The 17,557-nt window shown below is 39.9% G+C and overlaps 1 protein-coding gene across 9 annotated transcripts in view; it reads right to left on the bottom strand.

Moving 5' to 3' along the window:
* Positions 1 to 12,983, bottom strand: part of LOC132196786 (homeobox protein homothorax) — a 130,923-nt gene extending 117,940 nt beyond the window's left edge. For all 9 annotated transcript variants that reach the window (XM_059619653.1, XM_059619656.1, XM_059619658.1 and 6 more), the window contains exons 1-4: positions 12,650 to 12,983; positions 11,942 to 12,168; positions 9,277 to 9,418; positions 1,056 to 1,106 (exon numbers count right to left, since the gene is read on the bottom strand). In XM_059619653.1, coding sequence (XP_059475636.1) covers positions 1,056 to 1,106; positions 9,277 to 9,418; positions 11,942 to 12,168; positions 12,650 to 12,664 — 435 coding nt within the window. In that variant the 5' untranslated portion in view covers positions 12,665 to 12,983. The remainder of the gene's footprint in view (positions 1 to 1,055; positions 1,107 to 9,276; positions 9,419 to 11,941; positions 12,169 to 12,649) is intronic.
* Positions 12,984 to 17,557: the final 4,574 nt, after the last annotated feature.

Genomic DNA, 17,557 nt, shown 5'->3' with positions numbered 1-17,557 from the left:
GAGGAGGAAAGAAAAGCCAAAGAACAAACGCGATCATTTCGCTCTCTTTCCTTTGCCGGCGTCAAAAAGTTTCATTCCTCTCCTCCTCGGCATTTTAAAAACACTATTTCGCTTCACTCTCTCACATATGAGTGTGTGTGAGAAAGAAAATGTGTATGACCTGTGCCGTGTGCACGGCGTTTTATCTCCCCTGCTGCAGTTCACAATTAGTGCAGAGTCATTGCTAACAAAGTGCACATGACCCGGCGGAAAATCGGCCTCCACGCCAAGGCACATTAATTCCTTTTTAAGTGAGCTGGCCGGCTGGCCGCGGCTCCAGTGGGTGCGTATCAAGCCTCACTTGAGTGGCGGCAGCGAAGCTGTCCTAAACGTGCCGCGGAGAATGAATTTTCTAAATGAATTCCCTAACGAGAGAGTGAAAAAAGTCAAGAGAGAGGACCAAAGTGGGAGGCGAAGAAATCTAATTTAATTCACATTTAATTTAATATTTTTCCCCTTTCTTATAGTAAATTTTCATTTTGAATCAGGCCTAATATTTCAATGCACAGCACAATCAGCATTTAAACTTTAAAATAATTTTTTTTCTATCAATAAAAAAATAGAAAAAGTTTTAGAAATAGGAAAAAAAAATAAGCGCTTAGTTTTTAAATAAATTTTACATATTTTATAGGCCAATTTATTTTTCCACCAGCAATGACTTTTTAGGGATTAAATGCTATGAAAAGATCCATATAATCTTAAAAGATGCCTTCAATTCAGGGACAAATTTTTTTTACGTCTTCGCTCGCTCCCCATTGAAACGTTTTTATTTGAGCTTAGCAGGATGCAAACACACGGGAATCCCTTCTTGATTCAAGCGCAGGGTGACGCGTCTCGGTTCATTTTTTACAGGATAACAGCGAAAAATGGTCTTCTATTCAAAAGAGCGCCCGCTCGCTCGCGAGAGCAGATTTCCTCAAACACAGCAGCTGATGCTGAGCAAATAGCGATAAAGGCAAAATATTTGACGACATATGTAGCTGGAATGTCAGAAAGGAAGTGGTGCTGATACTCACAAGTGAATCCACCTCGGGGTCAGCATTGTAGTAGGGCTTCTCCTGGCGTATCTGCGAACACGAAATGAGGAATTCATTACTATCGACTCGCTGCACATTGATAAGAAAAGAAAAAGAGAGGGAAAATGAAATTAGAATATAACATGCAGGACGGCAGCGGGAAAATTATCTCCCGCGGCTAAGTGCATTTCCTGCCGTCAATATACACCTGAGCAACTCACTAACTTCACACTAGACTAACTAAAATTAAGAAAAGTAGCCAGAGTGCGGTGGAAAAAAACGCAAACACGCTCAACAGGGGCGTGTTAAGTTGCTTATCTATTTTGTAGGCGAAAATTGCACAGTCTAAAAATAAACCCAGAGCTTGTTTTGTTTTTTGACTGGCCTTGAGCGTTTTTAATCTAATTTGCATGAGCACTGGTGTGTGTTTCGGCTGAGTGCACATACCGGGTGTGCGCGCAATTGGCAAATGAGAGACAATTTCGCGCCGCCCGCGTCGCTTTTCCTTATCAGCCGAACACGTTTTTCATTTCATTTCTATGTATATATAGCCCTGTCCACGTGTATTGACTGATTTCTGCGTTGACGTTGTTGGCGTGTCAATGAATTTCATTTTTTTTTTGCACTCCTATTTCTCTCTTGTCATACTAAATTCCCGGTGATTTTTACGTAATTTAAGAGCCGATGATTATCAGACCGCTTTTTTGTAATTATGAGCCCGGTGCTTTTTTAGTTGGTGAATGCGCGAGAGTACTATACACATTATATACACAGTCAGCACTCACACTGTGTGACGCCTGTGTGCGAGCTTTTAATGATAAAAATGGGACAAAAGATCATTAGCGCCGCGCAGGGCTGCGAGCGAGCGAGTGTGTGTGTGCATTATCACTGTGAACAATCACGCTGTTATTTTAATTATGCCGTGAACAGCTTAATGAAATGACAGACTCAATTATACACTCTCGCTACGTGCATGAGTAGAAATTGCATCAAACAGCAGTAATTCTACATATCAGAAATGCCGAACGGTCTGTGAATTCGATTTTCGTCTCGGAAAATCGGCGCCTATGCAGGCAGGGTGTACTTTTAATCAGATGTGGTGCGTTCGTTTGTCACGCATGCTGAACCTTAATGCTTAATGAGCTCAGCACGCGTTTTGGTGCACCAGAGGTCGCCTGAATTTCGATTCGATCATGAGAATGAAAGGGAAAAAACTCGCTCCACTGAACTAAAGAAATTTAATTTCAAACTGAGCCCGCGCAGCTCTTATCAAATGTAAAACGATAAAAGACACACAAAATAAACTCCGAAGCCAGGCAAGTTGTGAATATCAACAGGGAAAAAATTCCATTGACAACTTGGAAGTATTAAGTGTAATTTTGCAAATAATTAACCAAATTATATGTCATTTCATAATTTTAATTATACACAACGTGTTTCCAAATAAAGCTCCATTTCAACATTTAAATAAATAAACAACAAAATAATTTACAATAGTTGTAAATTAAAACCTACGAAAAATGCTAAAAACATGTTAAATATTTAACATATTTATGAATTATGCTTAAATTTTTCTGGTGTATTCTAATTTTGAATGGCAATCAATAGTGTTTAAAGAAATTAATAATATTTCTTACTTTGACAATATTTTTGTTTCTATCAATGTTATTTCTGTTTCCAAAATTAAACAAAGAATCAGTAATCACTAAAATAGATTTTGTATTAAATTATTTAGTTTTTGCAAGCCCATACTAATTTTTTTTCTTCATTTTTTTTCTATTTATTGTTTTTCGCTAACAAAAAAGCAAAAATTGGCCGAAAATGAGCAATCCTGTTGTGAAATGAAGCAAAGCCTTCTGGGAAAAGGGCCTGGAGCCGATGGTGTGCGGCAATCAATCACAGGCGGCGATGACACCTTGCCTTATTTATAAACACACGCCGGTTGACAGGCCAAATCACTACTTCCCCGTTTCAACAATGCTCTCCACGAAATTCCGGGTGCCTTTTTTTAATAAAACCAGAGCGGTCCGGGCGGTCAGAAGGGCGCACGTTACATTTTTTAATAAAAATATCCGTCTCGCAAATCGGCTCCAGTGGCGTGCCCGGCGTCCAATATCAAACATTATGCACCGGGAGAAAGAGCGGAGCCCTTTCCCTTGCGCCCCAGCTTAATGGCAAAAAGTCACACACGCGGAGCAGTTGCGTGTCTGCATTGTTATCGCTGCTTTATTTTCATAGACGGCCTCAACAATAGAGCCGCTTTGTCATACACATATATAAGAAACTGATTTTTCCGCGCCTGCCTTGCATATTGCCACCAGAGCACACACACGCAAATTTTCAAAATTAATTAGCGTCCACAGTGAACGAAGCAGGTGCAGAGATAAAACCGCGAGTGATATTCCACTCGAGCACACCCGATCAAATTAAAAAAATAAAATACGGTAGCTTCTATGGAGAGTGATCTGAAGAAAATTGTTTTTCCTGGAATTCTCATCAATCGGACCATTTCAATTGCATCCATCTCCCAGGCTCAGGACAAATTCGACGAAGCACTTAGCAATCAATTTCGAGCCCACTGTGCTGTGAAGAGAGAGACTTTTATTTTTCTCTGGCGTTTCGCAGGAGTTTACAGATTTGCTACGCATTATTTTTTTATTTTTCTCTTGGGCTGCAAAAGAGCAGTGTCCAAAAATTAAGAAGGGACGACGGGGGATGGATGGATGGGCAGGCAGTCAGTCACAAACAGGGGGACCCCGCTGATCGCTGGAGGAAAAACACCACGCCTGGCAAGACGCATTATCAGAAAAACAGCGTTTTCTCTCTGAAAAGCAGCGTTTCTCGAAAGGTTTCCTTGATTCCTGAAAGGAGCTGCTGCTGCCAGCGGGGGGTGTATTGATGAGCAAAGCAGATTATGCACAGCCAGGTAACACACAAGACACGCACACGCAGCCAAAAGGGACCTCTCTGGGTATTTTCAGAGAGAGAGAAAAGAATGAAAAAATGGGAATGGACAGAGAGCTGCAGTGGAGAAAAATGCGATATTTAAAGTTACAGAGGGATGGGAAAATGAAAAGCGACGAGGCTTTGTGTGGAATCAGCAGGGTGCTGGCGCGCACAAAAGGAGAGGCTAAGGTAACTTTGATGGCTGCAGCCACAATGCGTGCATGCAAGTCTCCCTACCTGGCAATATTTCATCCCCTTGAGAGAGAGCAAGAGCAGAAAAAGCAAACAGTTTGCTTCGCCAGCCAGGCGGCAGCGGGGCGCAGTTGCCGCCGTTCCAGGAACACAACAACAATCGACAATTGTTGTGAGAAAAGAGCATCGTCGCGGAGAGCCTATTTACTCGCCCCGCTGGCTGCCTCTTTTTTCTCCAAAATCTTTCCTCCTCGTGCTCACTGCACGATTTCAATGGCGAGAGAGGGACACGTAATGAATAAAAGAAAGAAAGGGGTGCTTACTTATGGAAATCGCGCCGCACACACCATTGTTGGAAAAAGGTGCTCGCGAAATTTCCTGCTTTTGCTCATGCATAAAATAGCGGGGGCTTTTGTTATTTCCTTCAATTGGCCACCCTGGTGGAATGTGGTCTGGAAAGTTCCCAGCCTAGTTGATCCTCCACGCCAGTGAAAGAAAACACATTTGAATGGCAAGTCGAGAATAACTGTACTTTCCTAGCGACTTTTTGTTCAAAAGAAAACAATTTTTCTAAATAAGGTTCTATACGAATGGTGTAAAATAAAATTTGAGTTCAATTTTAAAATTACAAAATAAAATTGCTGCATAAATAATTTTATTAAGGCTTACTTTTATTTTATATTACTGGATTATTATTATTATTTTTTCTGCTTTAACGACATTAGAAATTATCAGAAAAAAATAATTTAGCAACGTAATAAATGTACCCAAAAGGAAAACAATCCAGCAACGCAGATAATATCCGCGTCGCGAGTGGAATGCAGTCAGCAGTTTGTCGGATTCAAATTTGGCCGTGGCCCATCCATCAATCACCCGAACTAGCAGCTCTCTAGCATTTTATCGCTCGGCAGGCGCACATTGTGCTATTGACACCGCACAGCCGCAGCTCTGTAGCTCGCGCGTTATTTAGTTAGTTATGATGAGATATTATAAAATAGTACTAATATAATATAGAGCGCCCGGTTATCGCGGCGGCGGGAAGGTGTCGATTCCAGCCGAATAGTGTACACAACACAACTCTCGCACTCACTATCGAACAAATATTGTAAACCGTTGATAAGAAATCTTCTTTTGTCACTTGGTGAGAGTTTTGTGAGCAGCGTGACGCGTTTACTCCTCATGATCTTTACAACACGCAACCAAAGATTAATCTCCGAAATTAATTGACTTTAAAATTTCCACTAACGCACGAATTAAATAATTTTTTGCAATACAGCCCCACCGTGGTTTTGTGTCTGTTGCGTCGGGGAAAAAATGCGGTGTGAAATTTAATATTCGGCGTCAAAAGGCTTCGTTTTGTTTTGGCTCTGTGTTTGTGATAGCCGGGGCGCGCGTCCTTGACCCCGGCCGGCTGGTATAGTAGAGTAGTGCAGCCGAGAATTTGTGCTGAAAGTGATTCATTCGACAGTCATAAATATCGACCGTGCATAAATCCAGCGAGATCCCCAACAGCTGACTGCTCGCTTGCCGCCGCCGTCGTAATTTATATTTGTTCACTTGTCAGTGCGCTGTCACTGAAATTGACACAGACACAAATCACGCGGCCAAAGTCTCCAGGAATTGATGCACCTAGTGCATGTCAGGATTTTATTTTCAGCACCTCGCCGAATTCCGATTGTGCGGTGACCCCTCATTCACAAGTTCAAAAATAACCCTTCTACACTCCCAATTAATCCGCGGCCCATTCATTAGTGTTCGCGAATTTACAGCCGGGGTCGATTGTCAGAGAGGAATTTATGCCGTGATGCGTGTGGTAAATGACCCAAAACAGTATTCACGTCGCTCTTTCTTTATGGGCAGGAATATTCAAGATGTCCGTCTTGCGCAACTCGTCTAACTGGTTACATGCAAAGCAGCTCGCTCGCCATGCATCCACCTCGAGAGATATTATATTGGTTGGACCACCGCACAGACTCGTGTGTGTGTGAGTGTGTCTATATATATAAATTTTTATTCCACACATACACACACATCTCTAGTGTGCTAACAGATTAATGATCCTCTCTCGCTCAATATCAACCGGCGCAAATCGCAATTTTAAATCACACGCCGGCCGACGCAGAGAAAATGAGGCGTTTACTTAACGTCGTTCAGGCCTTGAGAGCCAAGAGAAAAAAAACGAAAATCGAGGCTGTTTCGTCCGCAAATGAGGAGACATGCACGGATCTCGAAATTATGAGCTGGTTTTTTGCCGCACATTAAAAGAGCGAGAGGCGATATAATTGTAATGCAATTTGAGCGATTCAGATTTATCTCGAGTGGATTTATGTGCCTTGTGTCATCAACATGTAAAGAGCAAAAATTCAAAACATTATAATGCTTTAACTGCATTAAAATAAAAACTGCTTGATTAAGAGTCGTTAAATAAGAGTAGTTAAATTTAATTCAGCTTACCACGAAATTTGCAACAGGAGAATGCATGGCAGCAAAAAGTTATTTCACAGACATTGTTGTATTATTTTCATATAGTTTTTACAAAATCTTTCCGAGAGCCTGCCGAGAGCTAAATCAACTAACACATAAAAGTCGTTAACATACATAAAAAAATTAGGTGATCTTCTTGATAAAATTTAATTTCATAAAAAAAAAACATAAGTTGATCAAAAAATGCTAAAAATATAAATTGAATTTAAAATTATATAATTTTTACTCTTATATTTATGATAAATTAAAGTTAATAACTGAATGGAAAAATATAATTCAACACAAAAAGCCTCTAATTTACCAACTTCCCGAGTGGGATGTAGTGTGGAAAAATTCACAATGACCATCATTATAAATTAGGTCAACCGGCAACATCCTGCTTGTCTAGCTGATTTCGAATCAAACCAGCATGCAGTGTGTCCTTTCCTACCTCAACCGCGAGAGCATCCCTCGATCGCATAGCAACCCTTGCCTCTCTCCCGGGAGGGGAGGCAAGAAAAGAAATGTTTTTCGGGATGGATGGATGCATGTCAATGCACGCACTCAGCCATTTTGCCCAACCAACGCTGCGAACGCGCGCGAGTCTCTGGTATAAAAAAAAAACAGGCATAGCACAATATCCGCAGCTGGATACCTTTATAGAGTGTTGCAGGGGGGCTATAAAAATACCACCCTGGTAAATGGCTGCGAAGGAGCAAAGACTCCAATTATAGCAGTGGGAAGTCGTCACACGTAGCGTCTACTTTTCAAAAAAGCAATCAAGTCTCGCGCGCGAGGCTGCAAGTGAGCAGCACTGCCGGCCGCCGCTCAGCAATTATCCGCATGTACACCGCATGCACTTTGAGCAAACAACTTTCCACCCAAATTACACATTATTGAAGTCGAATTTGCGCCGCTTAGCGATGGAGAAATCTCTGCCGGTGGTGGTCCGGCAGAGCAATTCGCCGATTGGCCTCTAATTGGCTTGTCCGTGCAAACTCCGGGTAAAAAATAAAATCTGCCAAAATGCTCTTGGATGGAATAAAAAGCACAGACAGTTACTGCGGTAATGATTCGGCATTTTTCCTCGAACGATCGTTAAATCGATATGCCGGCTGGAATTCCAGAGTGGCCCAATTTCATTTCATGAGCCCGCAGAATTGAATTTCATCCGGATTGAATTAAGAGTGGATTATATTTTTTTCCTCAATAAAATTTTCTGCTCCACCGAGGACGCATTAAATATCAAAACCATTTTTCCAATAGTAAAAGTTTCCGAGCCGCCGAAGAATAAACTATAGTGAGTAATCCCCGAACTGCAGCGGCGGCCGGCGGAGCAAAGTTTCGAGTTACATTCGTGCCCCAGTGCCTATTTTTCGGCCGCCGCGAGGAAAATAATAATGCAGACGATAATTTTATCAGCGCCGATGCATTTTGTCTTACGGCCGCAGCCAGAAGGGCTGGCCGAGATCAGGTTTCAAAACTGCAGCCGTGGCTTGTGTTATGAATTTGAAAATTCGCTGGCATCTGTCAAGCCACCCCCTCCGAAAACGTGTAGCTTGCATGTGTTTGCAAACTGGGACACTCTTCACAACGGCCTTATATATGAATTAGCAATTTTAACGAAAGATTTTAAAATTCTGGATAAAATATTTTAAATATTGACAGTGAAAATACAACACCAATATAAAATATATACCAAGATAATTAAAAAAAAAATTATTTACATGATCATGCACAAATTTTAACCTAAACAATTACCGTTAATATTTGTATTTTTTAAATTTTAATTTATTAAGTTATTATAATTTTTAAATTTTGATATTTAACTTATATTTAGATCAATCATTTATAATTTAATAAAAAAAGCGACTGTATTAAATATTGAAGTTCGCTTAGAATTTAGGCAAAGGAAAGGAGTTAAGAATTTGCTTAAAAAAACGGTTGAAGCTGGTGATGGATTATAAATTATCAAACTGCTATTAATAACATGATTTTTCAGTATATTTTTCAAGAATAAATATTGAATACAATTTAATTCATTTTTCAGATAAAATGTTACTGCCTAAATATATTAATTTTGTTGCTGTTGTATTATGTGATAAAAAGTTTTGACTGTTCGGGCCTGTAATTTAGGTGGTTCGGGTGCAGCGTGTACATCTGCACCGGGGGTGCTACTGCCTGTGAGCTCCTCACTGCAACGAGCAGGGGCTAACCACAGGCACAAAATTACCCCCGCGCGCGCATTATTTATTGTAAAAACACTCGAGAATTCTTCACACCGCGCGCGGGACATATCATCATGCGTGGTGGCGGAAATAAATTAATGTACCTACTGCCACTTCACCATTTTTTCCCAGACAAAATTATTGCGTTCCGACCTATCACAACAAACAGAGCAATTTTCCTTCGCCCCGGATAATTTGCGTCGAGTGCGTGTGGACGGCAATAAATTACAGAAACGCGCGCGCTCGGGGTGGCTCACCTAGGGAGAATTCACGCACTGATTGGCAAAAATTAATTTCTGTTTTCACGCCGACGTGGAATTTTTTTTACTCATAATTAATCATTAAATACTAATAATATTAATAAATTAATATACTCCGGATGGAGAGCCTACCTGTTTTGAGAAGACGGCGATGTCCTCGTTGAAGGACTCTGATGAGCAGACGTCGCCGCCGGCCACCCCTGGCTCACGGGGGGTGCATGTGGCCAATTCGCACTTTTCAAAAATCAGCGCCAGAAGTGGGAACAACGGATGCCTGGAATGAGAAAAATATTAATATAATAATATATAAGGATTTTTTGTTTAATTTAAATGAAAATTAATAATTAAACTGCTGCAATTTTGTATTCCCTTCTCTGTTGCAACTCTTTAAATTGAAATATCGGTTTTAAAAAATTAAATTTTTATTATTAAGTTAGCATGCAATTTCCTGCAAATATCTGATTACTTGAAATTGTTCACTGCGGCGGATGGGGTCTTTTTAATCTTGGAAGTTTAAGCAAAATTCTTGCTAGTGGAGGTGCAATTTTGTCATTTTTTAAATAAATTGTTCCAAACAATAGTATGTAAACAATTTATTGAAACAATGTGGACAAATAAACAACAATAATATAAGAAATTGTAAACAAAATATTTTTTAAGCACACAAAAAAATCCTTTAAGTAAATCACTATCAATTTTGCATTTATCACATCGGTAATATTTTTTTAAATACTAAAATCTAATTTAACTCTGATTGACATTTTCAAAAAATCATGATTTTAGATAAAAATAATTTAATCAACGTAAAATAATAACAGATTAGTAACTTAAGTTAGGCCATGAAAGCTAAATTTTAGCACCAATTTAAAAGCCATTCCTCAAAACGGCAATCATTTTTCCACTAAATCATTTTTCTCGGGCCGCGTTTTCACGAGGGCAAATTGCTACATTCAGATGCGAGTGGCATTGTCATAAAAAAGTGGGTACACACTATTTACGACTCTATTTTATTTTTGCCGAGCAAACGAAATTTATTCCGTTCAAAATATGGCCTTCCACGCATTTACATATGCATCAGCCGCAATTTCATATTCATGCGTGCATACATCTCGCAACGGACAAAACAATCCGGCCGCAAAACAAAAAAGCCGCGCGCGCATTTTTAATCTCCGGAGCCGGAGGAGTCAAAAAATTCTCGCCGCTCCAGAAAGGAGGAAAATTAATCTCGGCGGTCGTAAATTCATTAAAAAAGCACGACCCGGACCGAGATTCCAATCACTATTTCTCATTAATAGGTAAATGAAGCTCGCGGCCCCGAGGTAAATTAAAAAGCGAGTCCGAGGATTGAGGCGCGCCAGGTGACGCGGAGGCAAGCGCCGTTCGCGGCCGGGCTATAAACACGCCTACCCGCACAGAAGCAGCTCCGCGCCGTGTGTGATGATATTAAAATAGCAGCCCCGCCGATTATTATTATTATTATTTTCGGGAGTAATTACAACAAAAAAGGGACTCAACACGGTAGCTGATTGAATATCATCAGATATCCGAGCCAACGCGCTTTAATAACTGATCATTACAGCACCGCGGCGAGACGAGGAAGAAACTTGGCGGTAATTGCACGCCGGCCGAAATCACCAAAACCTTTTTTAATCCGCTTGAAATTTATTTATAATATTAATACAACACCCTCGCCGAGAAAGGACGGTTTTTGACCCGAGTGCACTTTTCAGTTTTATTATTAATTTTCCACTCATTAAACGGCACGTTTGGTGGCTCACTGGAGAGTCGTAAAAAGACAGTAAAGCTTTTGTGAATCAATACGCGCCCGAGAGAGAGAGAGAGAAAGAGACACAGAGCATGCAACATGTTGGTAATACTCCATCAAAGGCGTATTATGCTCAGCGCAGAAGAGCGGCGGTGGTGTGGCGTGTAAAATAGCGAAAGACGCCGAAGAAGAGGAGCAAGCAAGCAATTTGACCAATTTATTACACCCAAAAAGAGCGAGGACGGTATCAAATTTTACTACCTCTTATATGGAGCTATCAAAGTTGGAGCTTGATAAGATTTCTCTCTGCTCTTGCAAGCGAGAGCGTGCATCATAAAATTCTTTTATGCATGGGAAGGAAGAAATACGCGCGCGTCTCCATAAAGGAAGTCACCCCAAATCTCATTCAGCTCCTCCGAGCATTGTTCCTATTTCCTGCACGCAGTAAACTCGAGCGCAGCAGCCCCGGTTTTAGGTAAGCCTTTTAATGACGTTATGTGCTGACAACAGCCCTTATGTGACGCCAAATGGAAATTGTTTGTAAATAGCGCTTAAACTCTAATAAAATTTAGGATTTAGTTTCTACAAATAATATTAAAAAACAGTAACAACAAAAAAAGATATTTTAATGGTCATTAAAATATTTAATCTCATACCTTCTATTTATTTTACAAATTTAATGACTTCATTTGATAAAAATAAAAAGTTAATTTGATCAAGACACGATAAAAACTACAATATAAAATTACATAAATAATAATTTTTTAAAAATATCAAGTTAACAATAATTCCAATTTTGATTAATATAAACCTTCTTATCAGTTACGTCTAATTTAATTATCCCATAAAGATAAAATTTATAGGAAGAAAAACCTTGTTAGCAGATAAAAAATGTGGGAATTTCGCATGCTCCCCGTTCATGTGGCAAATTTTCCGCAATTTTCCGCGCCACTCGCCAGTTAAAATCACTCGCTTTCCCGCGGCCGAAGGGCGGCGCTGCGCTCCGGCCGGGCACGGGCATTTTTCACTCACCCGTAAATCGCATCCTTGTCCCGTTTGTGAACGTCAGGGACGTTGCCCATGACATGGTTGGAGACCGGGGTGCTCACGTGGTTGCCGTGGTACTGGTGCATCCCCGCGTGGTTCATGTGGGGCGAGTGGTGCGACAGAGACTGCAGAGGCCCTCGGTGGCCCACGTGCGGGTCGTACATGGACGGTGGCGCGTTCTCCATCGCGTACGGATGTATTCCGTCGTCATACTGCAACAAGCAACGCTCAGGTCACCCCAGGTCCTCACGCAGGGGCGGGAAGGCCGCACCGAAGAGGGCCCTGAAGAAGGACTGAGCTCCCCGGGCGCGAAGAAACAAACCAGACGACCGTTTGATTCAAATTTTTTTTATAAATATGAACAAAATAAATTGGCAACCCGTAAAAAATTCTCTAAAATTTCAGACAAAATAAAAAATTTGGAAAATTTAAATTTGATTTTGTTTTGATTAGGTCGGAATAGAGGCTGCTCGCCTCCGGTGTCACTTTTGAATGAAAATTAATGTCCAGCTCCGTTTCCTGGCCCACAAACGTCACCCCGGACAGATTGACACGATCCCATTGACCTGCGAAAGGTCACCCCCGACCCTGAGGTTGCCATGCCACCCCCGAATCAGCCGGTCGCGGTTTCTTCGGTCTCCGGGGCTCCTGCTTCCAGAGCCCCTCCGTGGGCACCCTGAGAGGGACACCTACCCTTGGCTGAGCCATTAAAGCCACTTTTGCTGCTGTGTTTGACCGCGAGAGACCGAAAAACTGGGCGCGAAGGGCCGGGCCTACGCGCTGCGAACTTGCACACGGACACTAGTCAGTACAGAGTAAATCCAACACGCACGAACACTTGTTCCGGCTGCAACACTCACTGGGGTAAATTCGCACTACTTCTTGTTCTCAACAATGCCGACGGGGCGCACAACAAACGGCTGCAGCAGCAACAATCGTATACATGTGAGAGAGAGAGTGAGTGACGGCGGCAGCGCGACTGCACGGCTTGCCTTGTGCCAACTGAACTGTCAATCACGGGCCGGGGGAAGCACTCGCGGCCGGCAACTCTCGGGTGGGGGCACCGTCATGGAAGCGGTGGGCTGCCCCGCGCACCGGCTGCGCAACGCCGAGGCCCGGCCCACCGCGCCGACGGCCCCATGGCGAGCCGCCGGAGGAGTGGCAGCCGCAGCGACCCCAGCTCCATCCCGCGGCCTTGCGATCGCTAACTCTCTATCTCGCGCTCCGACCGACTTCTTACTCAGGGATGCTCGCCGCGAGGGTGGCTAGGGTGGATTTGGCCGCTGCAGCTTTGACCCCGGCTTGCTCACTCGCCGCCATTCGAACGAAACCCAACCTGCAAACACATAAGAAATTGTCATTAGAAAAAGATATACAATTTAATTATTAAAATTCTTAATTTTTTTGCAATAAAGATTTTTTTATCATTTTAAATGAAAACATTAAAAAGCATACTTTCAAAATCATGGGGTTGATTGCATTAAAATACTTCCTGAAAATTTAAGCATCAAACAAAACAAGAGAAAAAAGCACAAAAATCATTTATCCAACATTGAACATTTATACAATTTTTATTGTGCTAAGAAGTTTTCATAGGTATTTTATTTAATTACTATCTTCAATTTCATTTCCAAACAGTCAAAAATAGAAATCTTGCCTTAATTTAATTTAATACTTTTTTTACCTGCAACCACACATCCGATTATAACGTTTATTTTCTTAATTCCGATTAAAATTTCTAACTAAAGACTACTGTAAAGTCCACAGCCAACTAAAGCCAACAGAAACTCATCTACCAGTTTATCTCTAGAGATTACCAAGAAAATGTAAAAAAACTGCAGAATAATAGAAGAAGAAAAAATTTTGCAACCAGACTTTTTTCAAAACAAAGACTTTCTGAATGATTAGAGATGAACTTCTAAAACTGTACCAATATTTTTCTAGTTCATGCAATATTTAAAATGGTAACAGAATAAAAACAGTAAAATTCCTCATTCTTTTTAAAGAGTTGCTAGGAATTAATAATTGTATTCTCCATATTGGCTCTTACAAGAGAAAAAAAAACAGTTAAACAGTAATTAATTTTAGCTTGAGCTTTAAAACACAAGATTTTTCTGGTGAGGTTAGGAAATTATAACAAAATATTACATTCTCTCCCTTCAAGATCTGCTGATATTTTAAGCAGGATAATTTTTCATGCTGCAATATTACCGTACCCACAGTGACTACACTTCGTTTTAATAATAATAATTAAAAAAAAAAAACACCGGATTATGTTGCAATATTATCAAGGCCAGGAAGCTGCAAAAGTATTGGGTCAAGTGTCGCCGCTAGAAGTGCATGCTGAAGGGGGCAGACGCAACCAGCGCGATCGCAAAACTGCGCTGGCTGCATAACCGCTATCACAATCAGGGGCAATCCTTTATAATCCTCTCTCGCTTCTGCTCCAGTAATTCCATTAAATTCCAAGAAAGGGAGGGAAGGGTTAAATCATTCGGAATTTGAAATAGCAATGCCTCTTAGATTTTACATTACACACCCTTAAAACTAACGACAAGCTTGTCATTCTTTTGTGTTGATCATCTCCGATGGAGATGATCAATTTTAAGGTTTTTCCAATGCAATACACAAAAGTTTTTTGATAAATTTATTTTTGACAGAATGATTTAACTTCTGATGGGTTACAATGCAAGTGATAAGACGTAATAATTAAACAAAATTTTTCATAATTAAATATTATTTTTAACTGTACAAAAAAATTAATTTCAGTGATAAAATAAAATTTTTGTCTAAACTTATACATATTCCAGCAAAAGAAATAATTTATAGAAAAATATATTTTCCAATTCTTGCAGGCCATTTCTTTCTCATGGTGTAAAATTCCAGACAAAAACGTGACACGCGCTCGTCTTTGTTTCGTGGTGGCGTTTTGCGGCTTAAAGGGTGGTTGTATAATAGCGACGGTGCATGTGCTCAAAAGATTGCCCGCTGTGATCGAGGCCGATAGGTGTGTGATTTTATTCAGCCTAATATGTCACCCCTAATAATAATAGTGGCGCGCGGTGTTTGTGCCGGTGACAGCTCCAGACACACGGGCGAATACGTGTCACTCCGCATTTTACCTGATGGATGCTGCCGTTGAGAGAAAATATGCACCGCGCGTGAGTGAGTGTGTATATTAAATAGGTGGCGTGGCCAAGCAAAGACTTTGATAACGCGTATTATTGACGGGCGCGCGCGAAGCCGCCGCTCTCAGCGTCTTTCCGGCCCTTTAACGTGAATTGACACATGACCCAGTCACACACTTATCTATGTCAGCGGCGGCGGCGGCCGAGCTCTTCACCTATCCATGCCCTTACCTAAGGCGATCTCAATTAGTCCGGCACCACCACTTGGCAAACCGTGTTAATTCAATTAATTTATGGATTTTCTCTCTCCGGTGCTTTCTGCCGATAATTTATTGCCCCCGCCGCTCGCGTAAATTTAATTTCGCCACCAATTCGACTTGGCACTTGTTGTGGCTGCAGCACCGATCGCTGTGTCCTACCTATTTAACTGCGCTTTTTCTGCGGCCAGCTTTTTACTTATTTTCTTAAACTTTAAAAAATTGGAAGTTAATATTTAATTATATTTTACGATTAAAAATTGTTTTAATTTTACTAACAATTAATATTATTTTTAATGATCCTTTTTGCACATTTAAATACATTAATTAAATTTTCATATTAAACGTTTAAAAATTGTAATAGGAACGCAAATTATCATGGTTTTGATAAGTGCAATTTAATATTCTATTTCTTGTGTAACTTATACTATTTTTTTTATACTATTATGGGCAACGGTTTCTCATATAATTGAACAATTTAAAAGATTTAAAGATCATTAGCGCCATGTCAAGTGCGTCTTCTAATCATCGCCTGATACCACAAGAATATTTAGTATAACTCCTAATTATTAGAAATTATCTAATTGAGGTTGATGAAATTAGTTTTCACATTAAAATTTAGTCTTCTCAATAAAACTGAATAAAAGTGACATAATAACTATTTAATACCAACTAAATAATCATAATGAAACACCTTAAAAATTTTCATCTTGAAAATTTTCCTGTTTTATGATTATATTTTGCTTTTCATACTTTCATTATTTTCATAAAATTAAATAATATTTTATTTCATATTTGTTTCAGTTAATTTCTGTACGTGGTAAAACGTTTTTTTTTTAATTTATCTCCAAATTTAATATTGCTACCTCTCAATATTGCCCTTTTGGTGGACTCAGTAAATAAATTGAAACGTTCCATAAATAAAATCATTAATTATAACAGTTTTAAGTTGAATGCTAACACTCAACCGAGGTTCACCCCGTTTCAATTTTTCAATAACAGTTTTACTAGATGGTTTATGAGTCAAACAGTTATTAGGCAATGCAATTTTTGTACAATTATCAAAAAGTAAGAAGACTTTCAAGTAATCAAACATTTGTAAGTTAAAAAACTACCAAGTGTCTAAAATTTTCAAGAGAGACACATGCGTTAAAAATTTATAAATTAATGAACTGTAGCAAAGTTTGTCACAGTCAACTCTATCTGCGCAATTTATGTGATATTTTAACTGAACGCTTTTAATGCTCAACAAAGTAGCTCTCGATGTAAAGATATTAGCTTGCTCATTATTCTAATCCGTGAGTGTGCGCCGGTTGATAAATAATAGAGGCGTATGTATTAGTTGCTGACATAAAACGATATCAGCAAAGCATAATAAGGCACGGGGACTCTTTTCCCCCGCCTGGCATAAACTCACACGCGTTTAAATATACAACAGCGTGTTCTTTGTCATTTGAGTTTCTTAATAGGCTATGAAATTACATTATTATTACCGCCGCGAAATGAGTTATTGCGACTGCACGCACAAAATAGTGGCGATAACCCCGAGCGCGCGAGGAAGAAAAGCTAAGAGAGAGCGCGAGCTAGGCGGCCCTGGCAGGAGCAGCCCCTGTAGTGACATCTCTGCCCCTCAACCGGAACTCATCCTCTCTCACCGACCAATCCATACCAGCTGCAAACCAAAAAATAAATTGAGGATAGTCGGTTAGTGCTTTTGATAACTGATAACAGAATTAAACTAAATTAAAAAGGCGAAAATAAATTGAATAAGTTGCAAATTTTTATAATTAATATATTTTAAGTAAAAAAATCCAGGGTTGGAAATATTGGAAAATTTAGAAAAAAGGGGATTTTTGGTGGAAAAATTTAGTATGAAAATTTTTCGGGCTAATTGGGAGTTCCTTTTTTTAAATAAAAATAATAATTTTTATTCTCTAAAAAACTTTAAAAGTTTTGAATATAAAAAGTTTTCGTTTTAACTATGTTTTTATTTAACTAGTAAGATCAATTTTTATTTTTTATTGAAACCTATCTTGGCCTTCTTAGCATTATGGGCACATGATTAGCATACAAAAAAGAATTCGGCAAACGAGCAGCCGGCCGGCCGAGTAAAGAATGAAACGGAGCCTGATAAGACATTCAAAGTCACATTTGATGCGAATTATGTAATTAGCATTTCACCACCTGCGCCGCGAGTAGTAATTACACTACTTTTT

The sequence above is a fragment of the Neocloeon triangulifer genome, unplaced genomic scaffold (assembly GCF_031216515.1).
Source record: "Neocloeon triangulifer isolate White Clay Creek 2 clone unplaced genomic scaffold, ASM3121651v1 ptg000012l, whole genome shotgun sequence".
NCBI lineage: Eukaryota > Metazoa > Arthropoda > Insecta > Ephemeroptera > Baetidae > Neocloeon > Neocloeon triangulifer.
The sequence above is the reverse complement of the archived record's forward strand: the minus strand, read 5'-3'. Positions and strand labels throughout refer to the sequence as shown.